The sequence below is a fragment of the Ursus americanus genome, chromosome 2 (assembly GCF_024610735.1).
Source record: "Ursus americanus isolate L20-20 chromosome 2, mUrsAme1.1.p, whole genome shotgun sequence".
In the NCBI taxonomy this organism is placed as follows: domain Eukaryota; kingdom Metazoa; phylum Chordata; class Mammalia; order Carnivora; family Ursidae; genus Ursus; species Ursus americanus.
Genome location: NC_142128.1, coordinates 75,582,993 through 75,608,808, shown reverse-complemented (window position 1 = coordinate 75,608,808; position 25,816 = coordinate 75,582,993). Strand labels below are relative to the sequence as shown.

The 25,816-nt window shown below is 40.2% G+C and overlaps 2 protein-coding genes across 6 annotated transcripts in view; one reads left to right on the top strand and one right to left on the bottom strand.

Moving 5' to 3' along the window:
* The window catches only part of LAMB3 (laminin subunit beta 3), a 130,738-nt gene that overhangs the window by 25,731 nt on the left and 79,191 nt on the right, over nucleotides 1-25,816 (top strand). The window lies entirely within an intron of this gene.
* Nucleotides 1-25,816, bottom strand: part of HSD11B1 (hydroxysteroid 11-beta dehydrogenase 1) — a 61,383-nt gene that overhangs the window by 23,817 nt on the left and 11,750 nt on the right. The window contains exons 1-5 of one of the 5 annotated variants that reach the window (XM_045787815.2): nucleotides 25,367-25,385; nucleotides 2,657-2,770; nucleotides 1,778-1,908; nucleotides 908-1,019; nucleotides 592-777 (exon numbers count right to left, since the gene is read on the bottom strand). In XM_045787815.2, coding sequence (XP_045643771.2) covers nucleotides 592-777; nucleotides 908-1,019; nucleotides 1,778-1,908; nucleotides 2,657-2,744 — 517 coding nt within the window. In that variant the 5' untranslated portion in view covers nucleotides 2,745-2,770; nucleotides 25,367-25,385. Of the gene's footprint in view, nucleotides 1-591; nucleotides 778-907; nucleotides 1,020-1,777; nucleotides 1,909-2,656; nucleotides 2,771-21,247; nucleotides 21,267-25,366; nucleotides 25,531-25,816 lie in introns of those variants that run through there. The other 4 variants (XM_045787817.2, XM_045787818.2, XM_045787819.2 and 1 more) reach the window with 4 other exon arrangements.

The window sequence follows — 25,816 nt, the reverse complement described above, 5'->3', positions numbered from 1 at the left end:
CTAACCCACGCATCAGGCACCTGTATGTTAAAATATTCTATTTCTCAGTTCTACCGTTGCATCAACTAACTTCACCGGCCTATAGCTTTTGGTCATGGCAGAAGCAAAATCATTTTTATCCATCGTGACCAGGTCTCTCCCTTAGGATCAGGGATGTCCCTTTAGACTTCCATTTGTAGATCACAAACCACCAAGTTTCTCATGGGCACTGTGAATTACTGCTCTTTCTCCGTTCCTTCCAGGAACTTGCAGCCCATCTACCTTGAATAGTCCCTTATTTCTTATGGTCCCATTTGTTCTTAACAGTGTCTCTTTGCCTCATCATGCGTGCTTCTCATTGAGTTGACACACCCAAGCCTCACATTCCTATGCCTGCCTCTTCATGTACAGGGGCAAGCGGTGAATCGGCTTTTGCTTAATATCACTGGGAAGATTGATTGATTTTTCACTGTGAACGCTTAAAATTCTAATCTATTGTGTTACTTCTCTGCATGGAAACTGATAAAACTTCACATTCACTGCAGAGCCCCCAACACCATCCCTGGCACGTTTCCCACTCCTGCCTTCCATACTGGTCCCTGCCCCACTCACCAGCCATCGAGGAGACGACAACAATGCTTCCATCACTCTGCTTCAGCATGGGCAAGGCGGCAACACTCAGGACCACGTAGCTGAGGAAGTTGACTTCCATGCTTCTGCGCACGAGGTGGATATCACCACTAAATAGATTCATAGGACTGTTGGTGATGTGGTTGAGAATGAGCATGTCTAGTCCCCCTGCAAGAGATGGCTGTGTTGAGAGAAACCATCTGGGGCAATACCTTTCTTCTCGTTCTCCCCCTCCCCAGAGCTCCCCGGTGACCCTTAGAGCAGAGTCCAGAAGAAGAGGGAGGAGAAGCGGCCTCACCCATGAGCTTTCCAGCTTGGGCAACAAATTGCTCTGCGAAGGTCATATTCTCCATGGAGCCAGCAATGTAGTGTGCTGAAGGTGCTCCAAGCTCCAGGCAGTGGGATACCACCTGTAGGGACACAACAGCAATGGTGTCGGTCTTGGCTGCAGACTTTGGGGGCAATCTCTGAAGTCATGGGGGTTTAAATGAGAAGTTGCTCACAACCCTGTTTTGATACGAACGGTAGAGACATGAGTGCATGAGCATGAGTTCAGTGAACGTGTGTGTTGCTAAAGGCAACCTGCCACGATCTTTGTCCTCTGTCTGAAGTATTTCAGGTAGGGTATAAATAACGAAATTATCACAGTGCTGGGGTTTAAGTTCATGACTTGTGCTTATGAGTTTCTGTGAATAGAAGTATCTGAATTCATTGTTGGTATGGATGCTAGTTTCCATGTGAGTAGCCCTAAGTTTGTGAATGTTTGCATCCTTGGGTTTGTAAGTGTGAGTATATGAGAAAGCATGAGTCTGAGAGTCTGAATGGGGATGAGAATATGAATTCATGAGTAGGTACTGGAATTTTGGTGTCCGAGCACATATCTATACATCCATGATTCCATGTCTAAATGAGTGTGCATAGGCATGTCTATGAGGATAGATAGATAGATAGATAGATAGATAGATAGATAGATAGATAGATGATAGATAGAGATGTGTGTGTGCATAGGAATGAATACTTAAGTGCATTATCTTTATATTCCTGGGGGTGCTTGAACCTGTGTGTGTGTGTGTGTGTTTGCGTCTATGTCTGGATGTGCCAGCTTCTGTATGTTGGCGTGTGTATGTGACATAAGGAGTACATGTGTCTGTGGGCACAGAGCTCTCACCTTCTCTAGAGTTTCTTTAGACCTTGCTGTCACCACCACATGGGCTCCCATCTTCGCCAGATGATAGGCCATCTGTTCTCCAATGCCCTTGCTGGCCCCTGTGACAATCACTTTCTTCCCTTGGAGCATCTCTGTGAAACCCAAAAGAAAGTGAGGGCCATGCCCAACTCAGCAGCAATCTTCCTTCCACTCTGGATGCGGGGAACCTTATCTCAATGGCTAAAGGCTATGAGCCCAGACCAACTTTTCTCAAACTGCATACATCAATGATGGAACAGTTCAAGTCTTTCATAAATATGCTCTGAAAAGGAGGCTCAGCTTGACTGCTCAAAACAAGCCTTCTTGCTGTCCTTCTTAAAAATGTCCATAGACAGAAGCTTCAGCTAAGACACTGGAGTTCCAGACATTTCTGGACTATCCAATTTTACTCAATTGAAATAAAACTCAAAAAATCATCAAAACACATGTGCTCATAGAGATTCCAGGGATTTTCCCTCACTTCTATTTAGTCATCAACTCCAGAGTCCTTTCTTGTCTCCCACTTATCAGTCTCTCCTTAGAGCCCCATTATCTGGCTGTGCTGTAAATTTTGGAATTACCCTCATTTTTGTAGGGAATCTGAAATTGCTTTCCATTAAGGGTGCCAAATAAAGCATGGACTATTTGGCAATCTGTTGGCTACATGATTACCCCTCCCCACATCACTATTACCCAGAGCCCATGTCTGGAAGACACAGGAATACAGTCCCACCTCAGGGTTCCTCTTGTTCAGCAACTTTGGGGATCAGGAACTCATCTTGATCCTCAGAAACATTCCAGCCACCCCTGTGGTTTTTTTTTTTTATCTATTCCTCCAAAATTAGATACATTGGTACTTACCTGGTCTGAATTCCTCATTCGTGGAATAGTAGTAGTAGGCCAAGAAGAACCCCAGAATGGGGGGGAGATATTTTTTCATAAAAGCCATCAGACAGAGACCTGGCCCGAGGAGCCCTGTAGGACACACAGAGAGAACCTACAGAGCTTTCTACAACCTCCTAGGCAGGCAGCAGCCTCTGAATTGTGACATCAGGGACGGGGGAGGCTGGAGTAGTCTCAGGCAGTGCTAGCCAATTTCCCTGTCAGAGCAGCGATTGGCTTTGGGTGGGATCCCATTCGTCCCTGGCAGCCTGTGTGGTGGATTTCATAATGGACAATGTTTACTCCATTTCATTGAGCAAGAAGAGACTTCCAGATGGCCAAGCTCATGACTGTACAGGACTGGATTCCTGAACATCCCTACCCAGAGCCCATCTTCTTCTTAACACCATTTATGCCAAGAATCAACGGCCTTTCAAAAGTGGTATGTCAAAGGCAGAGAGAAAGTGTGTGCGGGGTTTCTGTGGAAATGTGAGTAATAGCAAATTCAAGCCAAATTCAAGCCAAATCTCACTCTTGGCCCCACCTCCCAGTCGGAAGCAATTAAAAATAACAGCACAAAACAGAAAAATAAGCTTAAGAAAAAAATGTGCACATCTTGGGGGGAAAAAAAGCAAACAAGCCCTATAAGCCCCACACTCAAGTTCAATGAACAAGTATTACAACATCAAAGGAGAATGCAAGCCAGCCAGAACCCAGATGGCGGGAAACCCAAGACCAGTTCAAGACTCTCAGGCAAGTGCAACGGAACGTACACTTATTACTTTAACAGCAAATAAAGAAGAAATAATGAGTGCCAAAAAAAAAAAAAGGCACTAAGCTATTAAACTGGGTCTTGTAAATGCTATAGAGGAACAAGACACGTGAAGATGTTAGGAAGAGGAGATCTGGTCCAGAAGCAAAAATGACTAGCACCGTTGAAGCAAAATTAGCCCCCAAAGCCCACATCCAGCTGAAGATTGATCTAGTAACAATCAAAGGGTCAGAGGGGGAAATGCCTAATAATTTAGAATGTATCACAGAAATATAGAAATAACCACTTCAGAATGTTTGTTACAAGAATTCAGTAAGGAACAGTCGTCAGGAAAAGAATTTAAGATATATTCTTGTTAAGTTTTTCAACTTCAAACCAACTAACCAACCATAAAAATTCCCCCATCGCAGAGCAAATACAGAATTCTGCAAATTATCAAGAGTCGAGAAAACCATTGAAATGTTAGGATAAGAATGGGTACCTGTGTTTTGGGAGGAGGAATGTGGGTTGAGGGCGGGGATTGGGGGTTCACACAAGATTAAAAGAAATTGAGTTATGACCCTAAGTACAGTATATGGAAACACTCACTGAGTTTTCACTTCAGAGTAAGGGAAAATAATTTAAGACCCAGAGGAGATGAAATAATTTGTCAACAAAGGCTCACAGCTGTGAATTTCACTTCCAGAAAACAATGAAGATTTGACAACAGTTGAGGGCTAGCTAGAGCTCAAGGTTTATGGAAGACAAAATAGAAAAAATATATATAAAGAAAATTCAAGCGGGAAATTACATTACATCCTGACAGAACTGCAAGATATATATGCATAATTTTGTAAAGGGTTTTATGCTGCCAAGACACGTTACAGACTTGTAACATTTTCATCTCCAGAGGGAAGGAAATTTCAAGTTTTATTTTCTTAGTACTATCCTATTAATAGCAAAATTATAGAAAACAATGAAAAGTTACTTTAAAATCTGATGCTGCTGAAGTGGTAGAAAAATGGACAGAAGAGGGAAGTTTATTATCTCATTAAAAAAAAGACTTGAAGGTGCACTACAGAAAGCATACATTTAAAGAAAGCAAAAATAACAATAAGTAAGATGAACTGCAGGTGGTGGAACATAAAACAAATGCATCGACTATCGCTGATTGTTGGCTGAACTAAAAATTGAAGTCCACATTGTGCTGCTTGGAAGACCCATTTAGACACAAACAGGCACATAAAAAAACACAGACATTTTTAATCATTATTGTGCTAGAAAATAAGGATACAGAGAAAGCATTCAATAAAGTAATTTTCATGAAATAGGTGAAATAATTTTTAACCAGTAAAATGGATTTATGAGAAATGAGGACACTGTGTGATGGTAGATGATATATTAAGTCTCAAAATTTTTGATCTTAGGATCCCTACACATTCTTAAAAAGTATTGAGGCTCTCCATTTTTGCCTAGAGGCATACTTTGGAGATAGTGTAGGTTCAGTTCCAGACCCCCATCATACAGCAAATATCACAATAAAGTGAGTCCAATGAAGTTTTTGGTTTCCCTGTGCATGTGAAAACTATGTTTACACTATACTGTAATCTGTTTAGTGTGAAATAGCATTATGTCTTGAAAATATCTATGCTTTAATTTAAAAAAATACTCTATTGCTAAAAAATGCTAACCATCCTCTGAGTTTTTAGCTAGTTTTCATCTTTTTGCTGGTGGAGGGTCTTCCCTCAATACTGACGGCTACCAAGGGATCAGGGTGGTGGTTGCTGATGGTTGGGTGGCTGTGGCAATTTCTAAAAATAAGACAACAGTAAAGTTTGTCACGTTGATTGACTCCTTTTTTCATGAATGATTTCTCTGCAGTATACAATACTGTCTGATGGCATTTTACCCACAGTAGAACTTCTTTCAAAAATTGGAGTCAAGTCTCTCAAACCCTGCTGCCACTTTATCAACTAAGTTTATGCAGTATTCAAAATCTTCTGTTATTTCAAAAATCTTCACAGCACCTTCAACAGGAATAGATTACTTCTTAGGAAACCACTTTGTTTGCTCTCCCATAACAAGCAACTCCTCGTCCATTAAGTATTCTCCTGAGATTGAAACAATTCACCCATATCTTCAGGCTCCACTGCTAATTCTAGTTCTCTTGCTATTTCCACCACATCTGCAGTTACTTCCTCCACTAAAGTCTTGAACCCCTCAAAGTCATCCCAGAGAGTCAGAATCACCTTCTTCCAAATTCCTGTTAATTTTACTATTTGAACCTCTTTTCATAAATCATGAATGTTTTTAATGGCACTAGAATGATGAGTTCTTTCCAGGAGGCTTTCAATTTACTTTGCCCAGATTCATCAGAGGAATCACTATCTATGGCAGCTATAACTTTATGAAATGTATTTCTTTTTTTTTAAATAAGATTTTATTTATTTATTTGGAGGGGAGAGAGAAAGAGAGACAGAGACAGCATGGGTGGGGGGAGGGGCCAAGGGAGAGGGAGAATCAGGTTCCCTGCTGAGCAGGGAGCCCGTTGTGGGGCTTGATTCCAGGACCCTAAGATCATGACCTAAGCTGAAGGCAAATGCTTAACCACCCAGGTGCCCTGAAATGTACTTCTTAGGTAAAAACACTTGAAAGTTAAAATTAGTCCTGATCCATGGACTGCAGAATGGATATTGTGTTAGCAAGCATGAAAATAACATTAATCTAATTACACTCTCCATAAGATCCCCTTTGGTGACCAGGTGCATTGTCAATCAACAGTAATATTTTGAAAAAAAAAATTTTTTTTTTCTGAGCAGTAGGTTTCAACAGTGGACTTAAAATATTCTGTAAATGGATGTGCTGTCATCCAGGCTTTGTTGTTCTATCGCTAGATCACAGGCAGAGTAGATTTAGCATAATTCTTAAGGACCCCAGGATTTTCAGAATGGTACATGAGCATTGGCTTCAACTTAAAGTCACCAGCTGCATTAGGCCTTAACAAGAGAGTTAGCTTATCCTTTGAAGCTTTGAAGCCAGGCGTTGACTTTTCCTCTCTAGCTGTGAAAGTCCTAGATGGCATCTTCTTCCAAAAGCAAGCTGTTTTGTCTAAATAGAAAACCTGTTGTTTAGGGGCGCCTGGGTGGCTCAGTCATTAAGCATCTGCCTTCATCTCAGGGCGTGATCCTGGAGTTCCAGGATCGAGCCCCGCATCAGGCTCCTCCTCTGGGAGCCTGCTTCTTCCTCTCCCACTCCGCCTGCTTGTGTTCCCTCTCTCGCTGGCTGTCTCTCTGTCAAAAAAAGAAGAAAGAAAGAAAGAAAGAAAGAAAGAAAGAAAGAAAGAAAGAAAGAAAGAAAGAAAAAGAAAAGAAAGAAAAAGAAAAAGAAAATCTGTTTTTTAGTGTAGCCACCTTCGGTGATGATCTTAGCTCAATCTTCTGGATAACTTGCTGCTTCACCTTGCAGTTTTAGGTTATGGAGACGGCTTCTGTCCTTAAACTTTAGGAACCAACCTCTGCTCCTGCCGCTTACTCACCTCTCAGCCTTCATAGAATTGAAGAGACTTAGGGCCTTGCTCTAGATCAGGCTTTGGTTTAAGGGAAGGTCATGGCTATTTGAACTTCTATCCAGACCACTCAAGGGTTCTTCATATCAGTAATAAGGCCCTTTCACTTCCTTATCATTTGGGCGTTTGCTAAATCAGCATTGTTAATTTCCTTTGGGAACTTTTCCCTTGAACTCACAACTGGGCCAGCTGGCACAGGAGCACTAGCTTTCAGCCTAGCTCGGCTCTCGGCACGCCTTCTTCACTCAGGTTAATCATTTTATCTAGCTTATGATTTAAAGTGAGAGATGTGTGCCTCTTCCCTTCACTGGAGCGCTTAGAAGCTTATAGGGTGATTAGTTGGCCTAATTTCAATGTTGTTGTGTCTCAGGGAATAGGGAGGCCTGAGGGGGAGGAGAGAGATGAGGGAATGGCCAGTTGGTGAGGAGTTGGAACACTGTTTATTGATTAATTTTGCCATCTTACGTGGGCACAGTTTGTGGAGCCCCAAAACAATTACAATAGTAATGTCAAAGATCACTGATCACAGACCGTAACAAAGATAATAATGAAAAAGTTTGAAATATTGTGAGAATTATCCAAGTATAACACAGAGACAAAAAGTGAGCAATGTTGTTGATAGACTTGCTTGATACAGGGTTGCTATAAACCTTGAACTTATAAAAAACACAATATTTGCAAAGCACAATAAAGCAAAATGCCATAAAATGAAGTGCGCCTATATGTGGCTTTAACTATTGATATTGATGTATTAGAAATTGAGACCGGGGGGCGGGGGGGATCCTGGCTGGCTCAGTTGGTGGAGCATGCAACTCTTGATCTTGGGGTTGTGAGTTCAAGCCCCATGTTGGGTGTAGAGACTACTGAAAATTTTTTTTGAAAAAAATAAGTGGAGGTTCCTTTACAAGAAATTAGGACTGAGAATTTTTTTGAAGTAAGTTCTACGCCTAACATGGGGCTTGAACTCACGACCCTGAGATCAAGTGTTCTGTGCTCTACCGACTGAGCCAGCCAGTCATCCAAGACTGAGAACTTTTTTTCAACTCAAGAATATGTAAGTATACATGTATTATGCTTTGTATTATCACACATCCTGTAGCTTCTAGAAAACCCGTGGAAGAATAAGAAAAAAGGCAAATAATGTCTTAATGTGATTATGAAAATAATGGACCTTTTTACCCCCAAGAGGATCTCGGGGGTGCCACTTTGACCAGATTATGTAATAAACATCGATCCACAGTACGTTCATATCTTCATGCCTGCTTTTCTCATTAGCCTGTAAGCTCCTGGAGTATGGGGACTGGATCTTTTTATCTTTGTCTCTCTCCATCTCCCCCTAGCCCTGCTCCAAAATAGGCAATCAGTGAACTTTGCTGTTTTAGTGTTTCTGAGGTGCTGCAGCAATGAGAAAATTGCTATCTTTCTGCAGCCTTCTTAAATCCAGGGACATCACTGGGATTCAGCATTCCGGTTAGAACCTTCAGCCCCACTCCCTACTCCTCTTCTAGTGGTTCTCAACATAGTAAAAAAAATAAATAAGAAAGACAAAAGGAAATATGAATCTTTCACCTAGCAATTGTTTTGAGTCATATTTTCACTATTCAAGTAAAGTTCCTTTCACTGCCATGGCAACAAAGCTAGTTGTTCCCTCCACTCCTTCATGCAGGCCCTCCTTTGTAATGCATCAACCATGCACACTTTAGAGCAGGCTTTCAGTGAAATACCTAAACACAACCTGGCAGTCTTAAAAAATTCAGAGTGGGTCCCTCTCAGCTGGAGGTACATGTCCCAGCCCAGCCAGAAATTCTGATTTGATCATTCTCACCTGAATAAGTGGGTCAAGAAGCAACGAGGTGAGAAAAGCAGGACGTTGAATGGGAAAGGGACTATGAGGGATGGGCCAGATCAGATAGGACAAACAGTGGGTGGCAAAACTGTGAGGAAAGGCAGCCAAAGAGGAATTTCCATGCATTTGGCATAAGATGTGGGTCATGAAAGGTGCACCTGTCATTTCCGTGGCGCTTTTCGGGACTGTTTAGTAGCTTTGTTAAGTGGTCTCTTCTTTTTGGAAACTAATCTTACCAGGGGAAGAGTGGGAAGACCTCAGAGTAAAAGGTGGGTGAACCCTTTTGTTTTGGAGATTCTCCCTTCCCTGGGAAAACACCGCCAACATGCTGAGACAGGAAAGGATCTTAGCATATTAGAATGCATAAAATTCTCCCTTTCTCTACTTTTCCCACCCATCCCAATCCAGTTTCTCAGGTCTGATTTTTGAGGAACTCAGTCTGCACCATGGCTGCCAAAATCTGTTCTAGGCTATGGACACAACCACTACTTTATTATCTAATAACACAGGTTCCTCCGAAGTCCCTCCTTTCTTTTTCCTCTCCTGTATACCTAACGAAGTATGGGGGAGAAGTTCTTCGTCAATCCTTCTGCATGACCCCACTCCTAATGGACAGATTTTGCTCATCTTCTCTAACTAGTGTAATCTCAAGATTGGGAAAATGAACTAGAGATGGGCTAAACTGTGCTGTGTATGCTGTCCTGTCCTCACCTGTCACATATGGTCTGTGGCTGGGAGACTGTTGGGGCAGACTACCTAGAATCCATTTGTGTGGGAGAGTCAAGAGCCTCTTGGGAAAGAAAAGGTACCTGATGAGGCCGGGAGTGTGGTCTGATCCCTACCCCTCAGTGGGAGTGGGGTAGAGACAATTCTAAACATGCTGTAGTTGCAGTTTTTCAGGTTTTTCCTTTGGCCTAACTCCCATGGATTTGCATCTGAGCATGGAGAAGAGATAGGGCCCACCTACAGTAAGTGAAAAAGTTACTCCCTGGCAACTTTGGTAAAACACTGGTAACATGAGAGGAGCAGTGGGAGAGGCCCACACAGCTGAGGTGGCTGACTCCAGCAAGGCCACCACATGGCTCACACATTTGGTCTTTGGCCGATCTTGTGTATTTTCTTGGTCATTCAGTCCAGCTTTCAGGAAGCACATCAAGGTGGCATGGCAGCTTCAGCTGGGTGTGTTTCTTTAGGGTGCCCGTGCCTTCAACATTAGAGAGAAACCACATCCCTTCGGTGAGAAGCAGGTTTGCCAGATTAGCAAATAGAAATACAGGACACCCAGTTAAATTTGAATTGCAGAATACGTTTTTTAAGATATATATAGTCAACAAATATATCTGAACCATGGATATATATAAACAGCAAGTACATTTTGGGGCTATGTATAATCTCAACTATTGTGTTAGGGAGGAAAACTTTTCCTATGCCTTTTAAGGTTCTTCTAGCTGATCTAAGAATCAAATTGACATAAGCAAGATTAACAGGAGAAAGTAAATAAAAAAGTTAAATAACATGTATGCCTCCTATATACATGGGAGAGACCCAGGAAAACTAACTTCCTGAAAAGGCTGATGCTACCCCTGAAATACCATCTCCAGCTAAAGACAAAAAATGTGGGTAGGGAGTCAGCTATGGGAAGTTACCAGGAAAAGCACAGTACTCAAGTGTAAGGTTGTTATTCAGATTTAAGTCCCTGCTTTCTCCATTGATAACGTTTTCTAGGGAATTAGAGTCACCTCCTTCCTCCTGATACTGAGGGATACACCCTTACAAATGGAGATTTTCCCCTTATACATGTAAATGTCTCTTACAAAAAGGTAACTTCTACTTGGTTTTCAGAGCTTCTCTTGTGCCTTCAATTTATTAAAAATAACCAACTTAGAATAATCAATGTGCCAAAAAGACATATCTTGGGGTGGTAAAATTTCCTACAACTGAGTGGGATATACTTATACTAAAACAGTATTCCTTGTTTATCTGAAATTTGGGTTTAACTGGGCATTCTGTGTTTTATCTGGCAATCCCAGAAGTGGCACAGAGCTCTGGGAACACTGGGAAACTGGGCCTTAGGTATTCACAAAACATTCTTGACCATGGCCATTGATAGCAGAGGTCAGACTGCCTCATCCACCTTCACACAATGAAACCCAGCAGCCTGGCCACAGACAGCCCCCAAAAGGGCCTTAAGTAGGAAGGAGGAAAAGGGACATGAATGCCATATGGTGGCTGAGGTGAGATTTCACCTGCTAACATTTATTTAGTACTTACTATGGGTCAGGTCCTACAAATGTAAAGCAAATAAAATGCTTTCTATGTCCAGGAAGAAGACAGACCAGGAAGTAAACAAAATGTATAAAGAGCTACTAGTGATATGATCAAAGTCTATGGTGGAGGCTGTGGAGGGCAGGAAGAATTTCCTCTGCTCTTCAAATTTGTTCTAGCTGGACTAATCATCGAATTGAGAAAAGACAGATTAATGGGAGAAAATCATGTTTAGTTTTGTACATATGGAGAATCCACACAGACATGGAATTTCAAAGACATTGAGGCAACATGAGGCTTATATGAGCTAAGGAGAGGGGTTAGGGGTCTGAGGGTACAAGGGATGGGGGGAAGCATTAACAGGAGGGTGAAAGGAGGTGTTTGAAAAACAGAGATTGCCCTATCATGCAGATAAGTTTTTTAGGTACAGAGGAATCTCCTCTATAGCTCTCTTCCTGGTATAAGCAGGCAGCTGGGGGGAGATAAAGAGCTTTTCCTGAATCTGCTGGCTTTTGACTGCTTTTAACTCAAAATAATGTTCACGCCAAAGTGGCCCATCTTGGGGCAGTCTGTAGTTCCCTCCTCTGAAACTTCCCTGGCATTTCACACATTAAAAGTTGAGCTGGTAGATTGTCTCTGCTCATTGAACCAGTCCTGCCAATAGTTCAATTTAGTTAAACTCATTCCAGGAGATGGTATTTCAGGTGTGTCCTCAAAGTTAGGTCTATGGTTCAAGCACTGAGGTATTAAATAAGAGGCATTTCTATGGAAACAAAAGAAAAACAATGGTTAATGATTGGCTCAAGTTATAAGCCAGTTTCTGAGCTCTGAAGGGTAGACAATAGAGAAAATTTCTAGATGTCCAGCTTGAAGCATCTTCAGATAGTGTGAAAGCAGCCAGTGACAGATTTTTCTGGTTTGTGGTTTGAATGTCTTTGATGATATTTTTGCCCATGAAGATTGCCTATATGTGAGCTGTCATGGTGATTTCTCTGAGGTTTACATCAAGTTGTTCATACTTAGTTTGCAGGGCTTCAGGAAAAAGGGCATTTTAGTTCTCAAATGAATCCAACTCAGTAAGTGAGAGAAAAATAAAAAACATTAGTTTGGAGGGTTGTAGCCAGGCATTGGAGGACACTAGAAGAAATCAGGATCTAGTCTAGAATCTAATATTTACTCAGGTCTGTTGTTGAAACCTATTTTTTCTCTATAATCACCGTCATTTCTACCGATATAGCCAAATTAATAATTTGTTTGCAAAATAAGTCTGGTTTCAAAAACAAGCAAGCAAACAAACAAAAAATACTTGGCCTGATTATTTACATAAGTGCAACAAGAATAGCAGTTGGCCATAGAAGCTTTTTAAAAACCTGCTTTGGGGCACCTGGCTGGCTCAGTTGGAAGACTGTGCAACTCTTGATCTCAGGGTCATGGGTTCAAGTCCCATGTGGGGTGTAGAGATTACTTAAATAAATAAAAAAAAATTAAAAACCTGCTTTGCTAAAAGTTTTCATAAGGTATATCTAGATTGAATTCTTAATAAACAGTCTTTTGAGGCCAGAGGCCTAGTCAAATACTTGCCATGAGATTTTGCCTGCAATACTTGTGGATTTGGGTTACTCTCTTCTTGAGGTTCCCAAAATGTCCTGAGGTTCCTATACCTGCCACGAAATGATTTTACTCACCACATAGGCTGCTGGGAACTCTGAAAGCAAGGTACCAGGCTAATATATCCAAGGGACTTTGTTGGCTCCATAAAGTCAGCCTTAGTTCCTTAAAGCAGTCTGGTCATATCTGAGTCTATGTATGTCTCCTTAAAATATGAAATTCTAGTCAAAGTCTTGGTAATACAACCAATGTTTCCAATTATATCTTGTTATAAGGAGAACAGTTTCTTATTGAACTTATGCAAATAAATATATTGCCATGAAAATATAAGAATACTCACTGAGGGTTTTTAAATTCTGGAGGGACAAGGTAGGGAGGAAAAGATAAATGTTTCAATTCTGCTTACAAATGTATAATTTATCACATTGATATAAGTCAGTCAACTTAAGAAAAAGTTTCCTGAAATCTGGAAAACCACAACATTTAAAAATATCAGCAATGTTTTAAACAAAAAGTCATAAAAATGATAATCATCCTCTTCATGCAGTCCCAAGTTGTTAATTCTTTGAATCCAGTTTTTCCACTGGTTTTAGAAATTCTTACCTAGTTCAATTTTGTGATCTTAAGATGATCAGAAACCTGTACTCAGAGTTTTTTTCTCAGTGTCACTTAAGATAAAACACATTTGTAACAGCACTGAAGTAAAACAGTAACTGTAAATGACAAGACTTACAAGTGACCACAGTTAAAGATCTGATTAGACCTCATTGCAATGCAATTGACAAAGAAACTTGGTTATTTGTGACACACAACACTCCAAGGTAAGAACATACCAGGACATCAGATTTCTAAGAGTGTCGTACAATTTTTAGAACACTTAGTTTAATAAAATATCTGCATAAATATAACCCAATAGGGTTTACTATCCCTTATTTGACAATACTTCCCATGTAATTTAACATGCCAAATAAGCCTACTTCATTTAATTTCTCACAAAATCTTTGAAATGTTCCAGGAGTGCTCTGGAACACGTCAGTTAGAGTGTGGTCAAAAGATATCATTTTAGAATTTCCTTTTGGGATCATAAATTATTATGAAACAATTTTTAATTATGTATTTAACCAAATAGACAAAAAAGATTTCAAAGGCAAATACAGAAGGTTAAATCGTTGTAAGCAATATTTAACCTTTTAAATATTAAAACTCCGTTTCCTTAAGTAATCGGACTTGATAAATGTAGGAAATTATTTTGGCAAAACACAGAGTGCTTGTTTTCCAGGTAGATAAATTTAAAGGTGAAGAAAAACTTTTGTTTGCAACTTCTTATTAAGAGCAGACCAATAGTTCAAGAAAACTTTGTCCTTTTACCAAAGAGAGAGACAAAATTTTAATTTTGCCTCAGTGTATTTTTAATATTAAAACTCATTTACTTGCTTAAATTGACTCTAATCTTAGCCAGTACTAACCACACATAAAATTCCTTTCCAGATTCCTTTTCCATAAACCTTCTGCAACATTTTTGCATTCGGATTTTGTCCTAAGTTTTCCCTCCTTAAATAACCAGCCTCTATTTAGGACAAAATTACTCTCTTTTCCCTCAACAAAAATGTGTTCCCATTCCTCATGCTTCTTCTTCTTCTTCTTTTTTTAATCCCCAGACACACATCTTACTTTCCTTGCATACAAAATTATTTTCTTTATTATTTTCAGTAGCCTTAATTACATTTATTAAAATTTTTCTCTTAGAAACCGTAATTTCTAATGAAAACTAAGTAGTAAGCAATTTGTGAACTGTTACACCAGTATTCTTTAGGTTGGCAAATTTATAAATACATTTTATAATTTCCAGAAATGTGTGCTTTTTCATAGTACAACCATTCAATAAAGCACAAATCATGTTTACTAGCAGACCTGAATTTATCGTTAGTTTCTCTGTAATTAAACAAAAGTAAATAAACCAATGTTCAGTACTTAATGTTTCATTGTTTTATCTTGTTTGGAAATGATCTAGATATTCAACAAATTTAACAATGTATCATTTAACTTAGCAAAACTTTATAAAGTTTCAGGTTATGAAAGATTTTGGAAGCTATTTAAAAGTTTACCTACAAAGCTTTTATCTTATTTACATCTATTTAATTTACTTGTTCTTAATAATTGTGTTTAGATTACCCACAAAGCATCATGAGGCATTAGATAAAGTCAATGATTATTTGAAATTTTTTTTCTTTTGGCGAATTTTGCAACGGAGATATAGCATGAACATACTTGACTTTCAGTAAATATAGGCAGAATAAAAGTTTTACATTTAATGCTGATAACTCTAAATATATGTCTATTTTAATTAAACTAACAACTTCTATTAGCTTTTTAATACTGAATATTTTCCCGGATCATGTAAACAAGAAAAACATTTGGGTTAGTTTCTCTTCCTGAGTTTTAGAATGCCCAAGTTTTACAAATGCTTGACTTCAAACCAACTAAAAGAGCTCTTTAGCAAATTAATTTAAGCAATACCACCTGGAAGTAGAGAAAATGCCTCATATTTACAACATATATGGTCACACACTCAGATAGAAACAAAATCTTAGAGCTTTTATTTTTGCTAATATTTGTGAAGAGGACAGAAAGACCCAATTTTTAAATACCTCCCTCGATTTTTTTTTTCCCTGATGAAAAACTCTCTTTAAATTTGTATTTCAAAGAATGGCCCTTAGGTCCTAAGGAAGATGGGGGAAGGAGATTTACATCACAAAAGCACAGAATAAGTGTCCAAGTTCTCTCGGAGGTGGAGATTGGGAGCATATCTGCTTATTATCAGAGGTGCTGGAGTCTGACCACGAGAGCCATTTTAGCCGTTTTTATTATAAAAAGCCTTCCTCCCTCCCTTCTTTCCTTCAGCCTCAGGTGATGGTGGGCTGTATTTACCTTTCAAAGACATGATAATATTTATAATTTCAAGGGACAGAGAAATAAAAATGTTTTTTCCCCTCAAATTTCAGGGTAATTGCTATCAAAAATTTACCTTTTTTTTTTTTAAGTACAGGGAATTTTGTTCTGATATTGTATTTATATCTACCAACATATTGAGAGGAATAGGTGAGTTTTGGGGATTAGTAAAAATGGGTGGGCTTTGACTTTTATTTTTAGAGTTGCATTTCTGGTTTTGAGAGATTTGTAAGACAAAGACAGTTGTTTCTAATTCTCCCAAAGAACTGGATTACAGCCTGAATATCAAGGGACTGGCCTGCTTTTTAAACTAAATTTGCTTCTTTATATCAGGGGGATTTTTAAGTAAAATGAGAATCAAAAGACCTATGCCTTTGTAAAGTCTGTATAAAGCATTTCAACAAAAGCCTCTTTTCTGGGTACACAATTAAACCTTGCTTCTATTAGTCCTAGAATATTAGCCTTTTGAGATCATTTGTAGGAGGGCCTCAGAGAAATTTTGGTTCTGTTTCCTCTGGGAAGGGAGGTTATGAATAGTCATCAACTAATTCCTCTCTAAATTTGTTAGGATTTTCTGGAGGGAAAAAAAAAGCCTTTGTAATTTAAAAGGTCTGCTGCTGTCCAGGCGAAAGAATTTTTCTCCAGTGAGAGATCGAGGACATACCTGTAAAGGACATGGCACAGGAATGCCTAAAGCTGGCAGATCCTGATTATAGAGCCCCGGGAGGTAGAAACAAAGCCAGCCTCACTGCCAATCTTGGGTGCTTTTATTAAGTTAATTTCCTGGCATTCAGCATTTACATAAGCAACTTGCATACTTTGAACCTAGAGAATAGGCTGGATGCTCCCTGTGCACTTTGTAGGGAAAGGGAAGTTGAAACAGGCAGATTTTAGGAAAATTTGCATTGGATGTGGACATTTATTTTTGTCTTAAATCTAATTTCTATTATTTTATCAAAGGAATCCCTAAGGCCAGCTGTTACACTAATAAGACAATTGAGAATTCTATAAAGAATATTTTTCTTTTAAATATAGCCAATTTAAAGGATCTGTCATCTGGCCATTGAGGAGTAGGGTCTATTAATAGCAACTCAAAGCTATAAGCCTTTTAATGGCTTAACCAAAGACACAAGAGGCATTCAAAGAAGGCATAGATGATGCAGCCCCCGTATCCGAAAGTTTACTCCCAAGATTAGTCTAAGCAAGAAAAGGTCTTCACTGCACAGGCAGTAAGGATGGTGTACTGAAAATGGTGTCTCTGGTCTCCCATGAAATCATAAGACACCTCCAGTCACAGACCGCTAATCTGTCATAAGCAATGAAGGTTGAGAAGACAAAGGTTCCTATGGTCTAGAACTTCTCATGAGGAACACCACTGAGAGGTCGCCAGGCCTAGGATGAAAGGTGGGGGAGAGAGAGAGTCAGAGTTAGATTCCCCCAGTCTTTTCGACTGGCCACCAAGGTGTACCCTGGTAAGTACACCCTCCAGATGATGGAGACCAAAGAGAATATTCTCATTGGTCACAAAGCCAAGCTCTTAGGACATAGAACAAGACAAAAGGAAAAATCTTATATGCACCTTAACAGCTTTAGCTAAAGCTTTGGGTCTCTTGTGATATGGAAATATTGGGGTTCAAGCAAATGGTCAAGAAAGAATTCTTGAGAATATCTTCAGTGCGAAAAGGTGGTTTTATTAAAGCACAGGGACTGGACCCATGCACAGAAAGAGCTGCACTGGGGTGGTGAGAAGTGGCCAATTGTGTACTTTTAAAATGGGGGGCGGGGTTAGGGACAGCACGAACCTCCAAGGTATTTTGGAAACAAGGTTTCCAGAACCCTGAGTGAACTAGCTATTGTTGGAAAAGGTCATTTATTACTGTTTAGTAAAAACTCAGTCACAAGACCCTTCAGATGTATTTGAGTGGGCCATATGCTTGGAGGATGATGGCTAACATATATCTTGGGGGGTAGAGATAAAGTTTCCAAAGGAATTTCTATATGTTTAAAGTAGACTCACAGGATCCTGGGCGGGGGGGGGGGGGGGCGGTGTCGGGCTAAGATTTCCAAAGTGTCAACATTGAGGCAGCTGAGCTCCCAGAGGAAGGTCGTCACTCTGCCTGTTTCAAGGACTTGTCAATGGGCTGTAAGTAGTAAGGAAATTTAAATTTTCTTTTGCCTTTGTTTCCCACATCATCCCCCCCGGAATAATTTTGACCCTTAAATCTTTGAGGTTGCTAAGGGTGGAAGGTGTTATCTTCTATAACTTCTTCCTGATGAATAGGGGTGTGGACATGTCCCTACCTGTGGGTCAACACTGGTCAGTTGGGGGCATAATGTATAGGAGTTATGAAAGGCAGAGGTAGCTGAATTCAAGGGAGACCACATGTATGGATCTTCCGAAGTGGAAAGGAGCATCTGTTAGCTTGAGGTTATGGCAGTAAAGGAGTCTTGGCACCAGGTGGAGAGACATGGGAGAAAACAGCAAAACATAATTAGAATAACAAAAAGAAAAAAGAAGCCCCAATAAAAGCCCTTTGGTAGTTGACAAAAATCCTCTTCAGTCCAGGAGTTCAACCAATCATTTAAGGAAAGAGTGGGGTCGTTTAAAGTGCCAATTTGAATATTCATGTCATTAGAAACCCAGAAATGTTTTTGTGATAATCTGGAATGTATACCCAGCATTCTCTTTTTATGATAGCACAACTTCCACCTTGTGCAGCAGTTAAAACATCTAATGCTATTCTAGTTTGTAAAACAGCTTTACGCATTTGTGTTACTTCAGTATTTAATAGGGAAATGCTATTCTGAGTGTCATTTAGGGCTTTGACTATGTACTTATTAAGAGCTTCTGTGTGCCAAACGACATTCTCCAGTACCAAATAGGGAACAAAGATGGATGCTAGGTGGTCATACCAATGAAACACAGAACATCTCTGCCGTTGTTTTAAATTTGGAAGGTTGGCTGAGTTCGTAATGGTTTTAATAATGTTCCTATGCACCCAGGCAAAGCCCAAGAGTACAGTGGCCTATCCAGCCTGGAGGAAGCCATGGCCACGAGACAGAGCCATATAGCCATTGGGTCCCATTAGGAGCCAGCCATCTAATTCTGGACCTCCTTGAATGGCAATCAGGATATCAAAGGCTATTTGGTTTTGGAGGGCCACCTTTCCAAAAGATTGTGGATGCCAGGCCCAATGTAAATAGTAATTTTTAAGGCCTGAGCTATTTGCTGAGTTATTTGTGCAGTAAAAGATGGTCCATTGTCACTTTACAGGGACCGAGGGAGTCCAAATCTATGGACAATTTCTCTTAGCAAAGTTTTTGTCACCTCAGTGGTCTTTTCTGTTTTATAAGGAAAGGTCTCTATCCATCCAGTAAAGGTGTTTACATAAACAAGTACTTATAGGCTTTACAATGTGGCATTTGCATAAAATCTACTTGCCAGTCCTCTCCAGGATATGTCCTCCGCCTTTGGACTGGCCCTAAAAGAGGGCCTGGGCCAGTCGCACCCTCTGGATTTGCTTGTGCACAGACAACACGTGATTGCAGACCTGTTTAATGGTAGTGGTTAAGCTAATTCCATCACAGGTGTTTTTAACCATTTGTTCCAGGGCCTTCTTACCCAAATGGGTAGCCTGTTGTAAACCCTGTATTACCTTTCATTGGTTATTTGTGGGTATAAAGGTTAAGAAGCCAGTCCTGTGCATTTTGTGAATATCCTCGTTTCTGAGCTATGTGAACTTCTTGGTCTGAATAGACAGGAGTTATGGACTTTATTGGAGTTAAGACTGGTATTAGGACTTAATATTTGTTTATTTTGTACTGCCTGCTTGGCTGCACGGCCTGCCAAATTGTTGCCTTTAGATTCTAAGGTCATATCCTTTTGATGTCCTTTGAGGGGAATTACAGCTACCTCCTTAGGTAGGTGTATAGCCTCAAGAAGAGTCATAATTTCAGGCCCATATTTGATTGGGAAATTATGGCTTGATAATAATTCCCCTTCCTTCCAAATTGCTCCATGGGCCTGTAGGACTAGGAAGGCATATTTAGAGTTAGTATTTTTTTTTAAGATTTTACTTATTTATGTGACAGAGAGACAGCCAGCGAGAGAGGGAACACAAGCAGGGGGAGTGGGAGAGGAAGAAGCAGGCTTCTAGCAGAGGAGCCTGATGTGGGGCTCGATCCCATAACGCCGGGATCACGCCCTGAGCCGAAGGCAGACACTTAACGACTGTGCCGCCCAGGCGCCCCTAGAGTTAGTATAGATATTAATTTCGAGGCCCTTTGCTAATCGTAAAGCATGAGCAAGCATTATTAACGCTGCTTTTTGGGCAGACACATGTGCTGGGAGGGCTTTGGCCTCCACGGTCTGAATTAGACTGACTTATAGCATACCCAGCTTTTCTTTTCCCCTTTTCCATGAAACCACTGCCATCAGTAAATCAACTGTCACCTGCATGTTCAATAGGGGAATCTTTTAAATTTGGTCTGCTAGAATAAACAAGATCAATAATCTCTGAGCAGTCATGTTCTAACATGGAAATACGATGGTTGGGCCTGGGCATAAGAGTAGCTGACATGTTTTAAGTATTATTTCAGGTGTATCTAAGAGCATAGCCTGGTATTTAATGAGTCAGCCTCCTGTCATCCATTGGTGGCTTTTGGTCTCTAAGACACTGTGGACCTGATGTGGAGTCATCACTGTCAGGGACTGTCCCATAATAAGGTTTGAGGCTTCTTCCACCAGGAGGGCTGTTGTATGCTTGGCTAAAGCCTCTATTTGCAGTTTTATATCAATAGAGGTAGTTCCTAGGACAAATATGGCCAAGGGATAAAACCATCAAGAAGCCCTCTTTGAGGTCTAGCCTTAACAATATCCTAATTAAGACAAATCACTGGCAAGTGGGAGAAGACTTGTCTCAGGAGATAAGGGCATCCCCAAGTGCATCATCCAATCCAGTCATAAGGAAAGTGGCATCATCCATTATCTCCCCAAGTTCATAGTTAACCCCATGGTGTGGGGTACACTGTGGCTTTTAGGGAATGATATTGTCATTCCAGCCATACAGAATTGGTCAAGTTGCTAGTTGAGTCATACAATTGTTGGGAATCAATCCCATTTTCCAGCTGTTCAAATAATCATATGCCCCTGAGGTCTTGTCATTATCCCCACAGAATAACAAGCATGAAGATTGTCTATACATGAGCTATTGTGGCAATTTCTCTGAAGTTTACCTCAAGTTGTCTAGCTTAGGCAAATAGCAATCAAAGACAATCAGAACTTCAATTTAACATCCACAAAGGTGTGTTATTGAAACATAATTCTTTCTCTCTATAATCACCCCTAATTCCAGAGATAGCCAAATCAAGACTAATTCGTTTGAAAAACAAGACCAATTTTAACAGACATGACCTAATTATTTACATAACAAGACTATTTACATAGCAAGAATAGCAATTGGCCATATAGATCATTCAAAATCGTCTTTGCTGGAACTTTTCATAAGGAATCTAGATTGAACTTTTAGTAGCCTCTCAAGGCCAGAAGCCAAGCCAAATAGTTGCCATTAAACATGCCTGCAATACCTGTAGATTTGGGTGAATTCCTCTTCTGGAGGTCCCCAAAGTGTCCTGAGATTCCTGCACCTGCCAGGAAGTGACATTCTTTACTCACCTGGTAAGGCTGCTGGGAACTCTGTAAGCAAGGTATCAGGCCAACATTTCTAAGGGGCTTTATGGCTCCAGGTTTCATAAAGTCAACCTCAATTTTTTAAAGCTGTCTAGTCATATCTGCGTCTATGCATGTCTCTCTCAAATATGACATTCCAGTTAAAGCCTTGGTAATAACCAATGTTTCCAATGGTGTCTGGTTACAAGGAGAACAGATTCTTATTGAACTTATGCAAATGATTATGATTGCCATGGAAGAAAGAATACTTACTGAGACTTTTTGAATTTCAGAGGATTCGGGTAGAGAGAAAAGTTAAATTCCTCAATGTGTTCACAAAGGAATATTATATCATATTTTTCTAAGTCATAGATATCTTAAGAGAAAGTTTCCTTAATCTAGAAGAACATTAGAGAATCAGCAATATTTTAAACAAGAATCACAAAAACTATAACCATATTTCTCAATTCATTTAGTCCTATGTTACTAATTCTTATTTAGTTTGAATGCAGGTTTTAGTTCTGGAAATTCTTACCCATTTCAGTTTTATGATCTTAAAGATATCGAATACCTGTATTTGTCCTAAAAGTCCTTTTTATGAATCTCCTTGAAGATGAAACATGTTTTATAAGAACATCAGAACACTTATAAATGACAAAAACTCAGATATGGACATTGTTAATGATGTGATATGAGAGTTCATTCTGATGCAATTGACAAGCAAATACAGTTATTTCTGCGACACAGAAAACTTCAATAATCAGAATATTGAGTGATGACCTCTACCAGAATGTAACATACCAAATAAACAAGCCTAATTAGTCAGAGACTTCATTTATGATTTAAATCTTGGGGAAGTTTTTAAAACCTTAGAAAGTTTTAAAGCACATGCCTAAATAGGATTATAGACCATCAAAGACCTGATAAAGACAAAACATAGAAACTGGTTTTTCTGGACAGAGAGAAAACAACTTTGTTTACATTTTCTTATCAAGAGCAGACAAACAATCCAAGAAAACTTGTCTTTTTAACAGAGAGAAAGCAGAATTTCAATCTTACACCAGTGTATTTTTTAAAAGGATTTTATTTATTTGTTTGTTTCAGAGACAGAGAGAGAGAGAGAGAGCAAGCTTGAGAGTGTGGGGGAGGGGAAGGAGGAAAAGAGAATCCCAAGCAGACTCCACCCCTAGTGTGGAGTCTGACAGGGAACTCAATCCCACCACCCCAAGACCATGACCTGAGCTTAAACCAAGAGTCAGACGCTTAACCAACTTAGCCAGCTAGGTGCAGCGCCAGTGTATTTTAAAAATCCATTCATTTCAACTTTAGTCTGTCCTGACCACACTTAAAATTCCTTCCTAAAGATTTCCCTTCACAAACGTTCTACAACTTTCCTTTGCATTCAGATTTGTCCCAAATAATTTCTCTTAAACCAGTCTCAGGACAAAATTACCTTCTTTTACCATCAAAAAAAAAAAAATGTATCCCCATTCCTTACATCGTTCTTATACACACAGAGTTGCTTCCCTTATTTCCATCAGTCTTAATTACATTGAGCAGAATTTTAACTGTTAAACCTTAGTAACTAATTGTGAACCATTACACCAGAATTCTTTAGAGGGCAAATTTACAGATACATTTAAGAACAAAGCGGGCTTTCCAACAGACCCAAATATCCTTAGCTTCTCTGCAATAAGAAGTCAAAAGCAGATAAACTTTATGTTTAGTAATCAATGCCTTAGCACTTTCTCCCATTTGGAAAAGACCTAGATGTCCAATGAATTCAATCCCAATTGAACAAACAAAACTCTAAAGCTTCAGGTTACCAAAGATTTTGAACACTATTTTAACAATTACCCATGAAAACTTTGAGACAGACGAAATGAGCTATCTATTGTCTTAAGTCATGTTTTTGCTAACATACTGCAACAGAGAAAACATGAGCTTATTTGGCCTTTAGTAAACCTTAGTAGAATAAAAGTTTTATTTTTTTATTTTTATTTTTTTTAAAGATTTTATTTATTTATTCGACAGAGATAGAGACAGCCAGAGAGAGAGGGAACACAAGCAGGGGGAGTGGCAGAGGAAGAAGCAGGCTCATAGCAGAGGAGCCTGATGTGGGGCTCGATCCCATAACGCCGGGATCATGCCCTGAGCCAAAGGCAGAAGCTTAACCGCCGTGCCACCCAGGCACCCCAATAAAAGTTTTATACTTAATGCTGAAGACCTATCTTAAACCAACAGACATAAATTAGTTTAAATACCAAATTCTGTTCCACCCGGGTCCACTTAAAAGTTAATCAATTTTATCCCCACTGTCAATTTTTACCTGGGACACTGGTGGGGAAATCTGAAGTGGGCGGTGTTAAGTCCAAGGGGGTGCTCTTCGCTCCTTGACAGCGAGGGGAGGAGGAGGAGCCAATGATGCCAGAGGCACTGAGGATGATATAGGAACCAGTTATACAGGCCGTACCCAAGGTGCTGCAGAAATAGGAGGAGGAGGGGGAGGCGGAAGATGCCAGACGCTGCCAGAAGGCAGAGAAAGATCGTTCCCAGTTCTAAGCCTCATTAGCTGACAGACGAGCAGATGTCATGTTTTTAGTTTTTTCTTCCCCCCACCAAAGTGGAAATATCCAGTCCTTGTTGGGCTGGAGAAGTCAGGGCATTTCCCTGAAACAAAGGGAGTTTTGGCAGCTGCTTGGGGATATTCCTTAAAGTCCTCATCCTGAGGTAGACTAACCACAGTTGGCTCCAACTATAGCCATTAGCCCAGGAAATGAATGAGGGAGAAACCCTCACATCTATTAGGAGGAGGAACAGTGAGAGATGGTCAGTGTCCCCTTCATCAGGGATGGCCTGTTTTCTCCAGCAACCTGGGTTCTATCAGGAGGAGGCCTATTTAGATAATTATCATCCAAGATATCAGAAGGGAGTTTACTGACTTGGTTACTGACTAAACATGTTCTGGAAGAGGCTATTAGGTCCAGGTCCTGATTTAGAGCCATCAAGGCTTGGACCTAAGTTACCTCTGTCCATTTCCCTGTTTCCTGCAGAAGAGATCTAACTGATTGATCCTACTGAGGCCATGCACTGTTACAGGACATCAGTCCTTTCTTAAATTTTATAATCCAAATAGTTTCCAGTGGGCTCAAAAGCATTCTGAGGGAGAGTCCTTGGGAACTGAAGAAGAGAAAAGGTCCATTACCAAGAAAATCCCCACCTCCAGCTGGTATCCCACACAGGATATGTCAGAGGGTCCTGGTATCAAAGTGACCTGAGGCGTCCCTCAAGTGAGATAGCTATGATCACTGCCTTGAAGGCCCTGTAGGAAGGATGCTAGTGTCCCCCTGCTTCCCCATTGCATTCTAGACTGCAAAATGGGTGCCAGTGTATGGACCAAGATACCGTGCCTTGCCTTGCCATGAAGAACCCACCATTTTTAACCCATGGAAAACATTAGAAAAGTTTTACAAGGGGAAACTACCCAAATTTGTAATTTAAGTAGTTATTAGAGGACATTGATGTAAACCAGTAAAGATAGAAATCCATCATGGTCTAAGCGACACTCCAACACATGTAGACTTTTCCAGCCAGTTTCCCTAGGAAATGGTCCCTGTTTGGGTTTTAATTCAATCAGTTGCTGATTTTGGACAGCTCTGAGTGGAAGTCTCACAGCCTGAAGTGACTAGACCAGAGATGTGAAGGGGATCACATTAGACCATTGAGAAGGAACATCAAATGGGAGTCTTAAAGATCGGCAGCCATCCTGGTGACTTAGTTGGCTGTCCTGTGCCCAACACACACACAGCTTTGTATAAGGACAGGAATAAAGAGAGGGCATCAAGTTTCTGGGGCTTATTACCATTCCGACCATGGTACTAACTTTCAGCCAAAAGGCAGTCTTTCTCCTCCCCATAGAGTAGCCACAGACTAGAGGATTGCAGCATGAACAACTGACATGAAAGTATTCCAATAAGACTGTACTCCTTAAAAAGCCCTTGAAATGAAAGTAAAGGAAAAGAAGAGAATGTACTCACCAAGTTTGCACCGAAGCTCGGAGTCCAGATGAGAAGACTCGAGCCACATGTTTGGGCACCAAAATGATGTGGAAGTGTTGGGGTTCAGAGCAAATGGTCAAGAAAGAATTCTTGAGAATATCTTCAGTGCGAAAAGGTGGTTTTATTAAAGCACAGGGACTGGACCCATGCACAGAAAGAGCTGCACTGGGGTGGTGAGAAGTGGCCAATCGTATACTTTTAAATTGGGAGGGGGTTAGGGACAGCACAAACCTCCAAGGTATTTTGGAAACAAGGTTTCCAGGACCCTGAGTGAACTAGCTATTGTTGGAAAGGTCATTTATTACTGTTTAGTAAAAATTCAGTCATAAGACCCTTCAGATGTATTTGAGTGGGCCATATGCTTGGAGGATGATGGCTAACATATATCTTGGGGGATAGAGATAAATTTTCCAAAGGAATTTCTATATG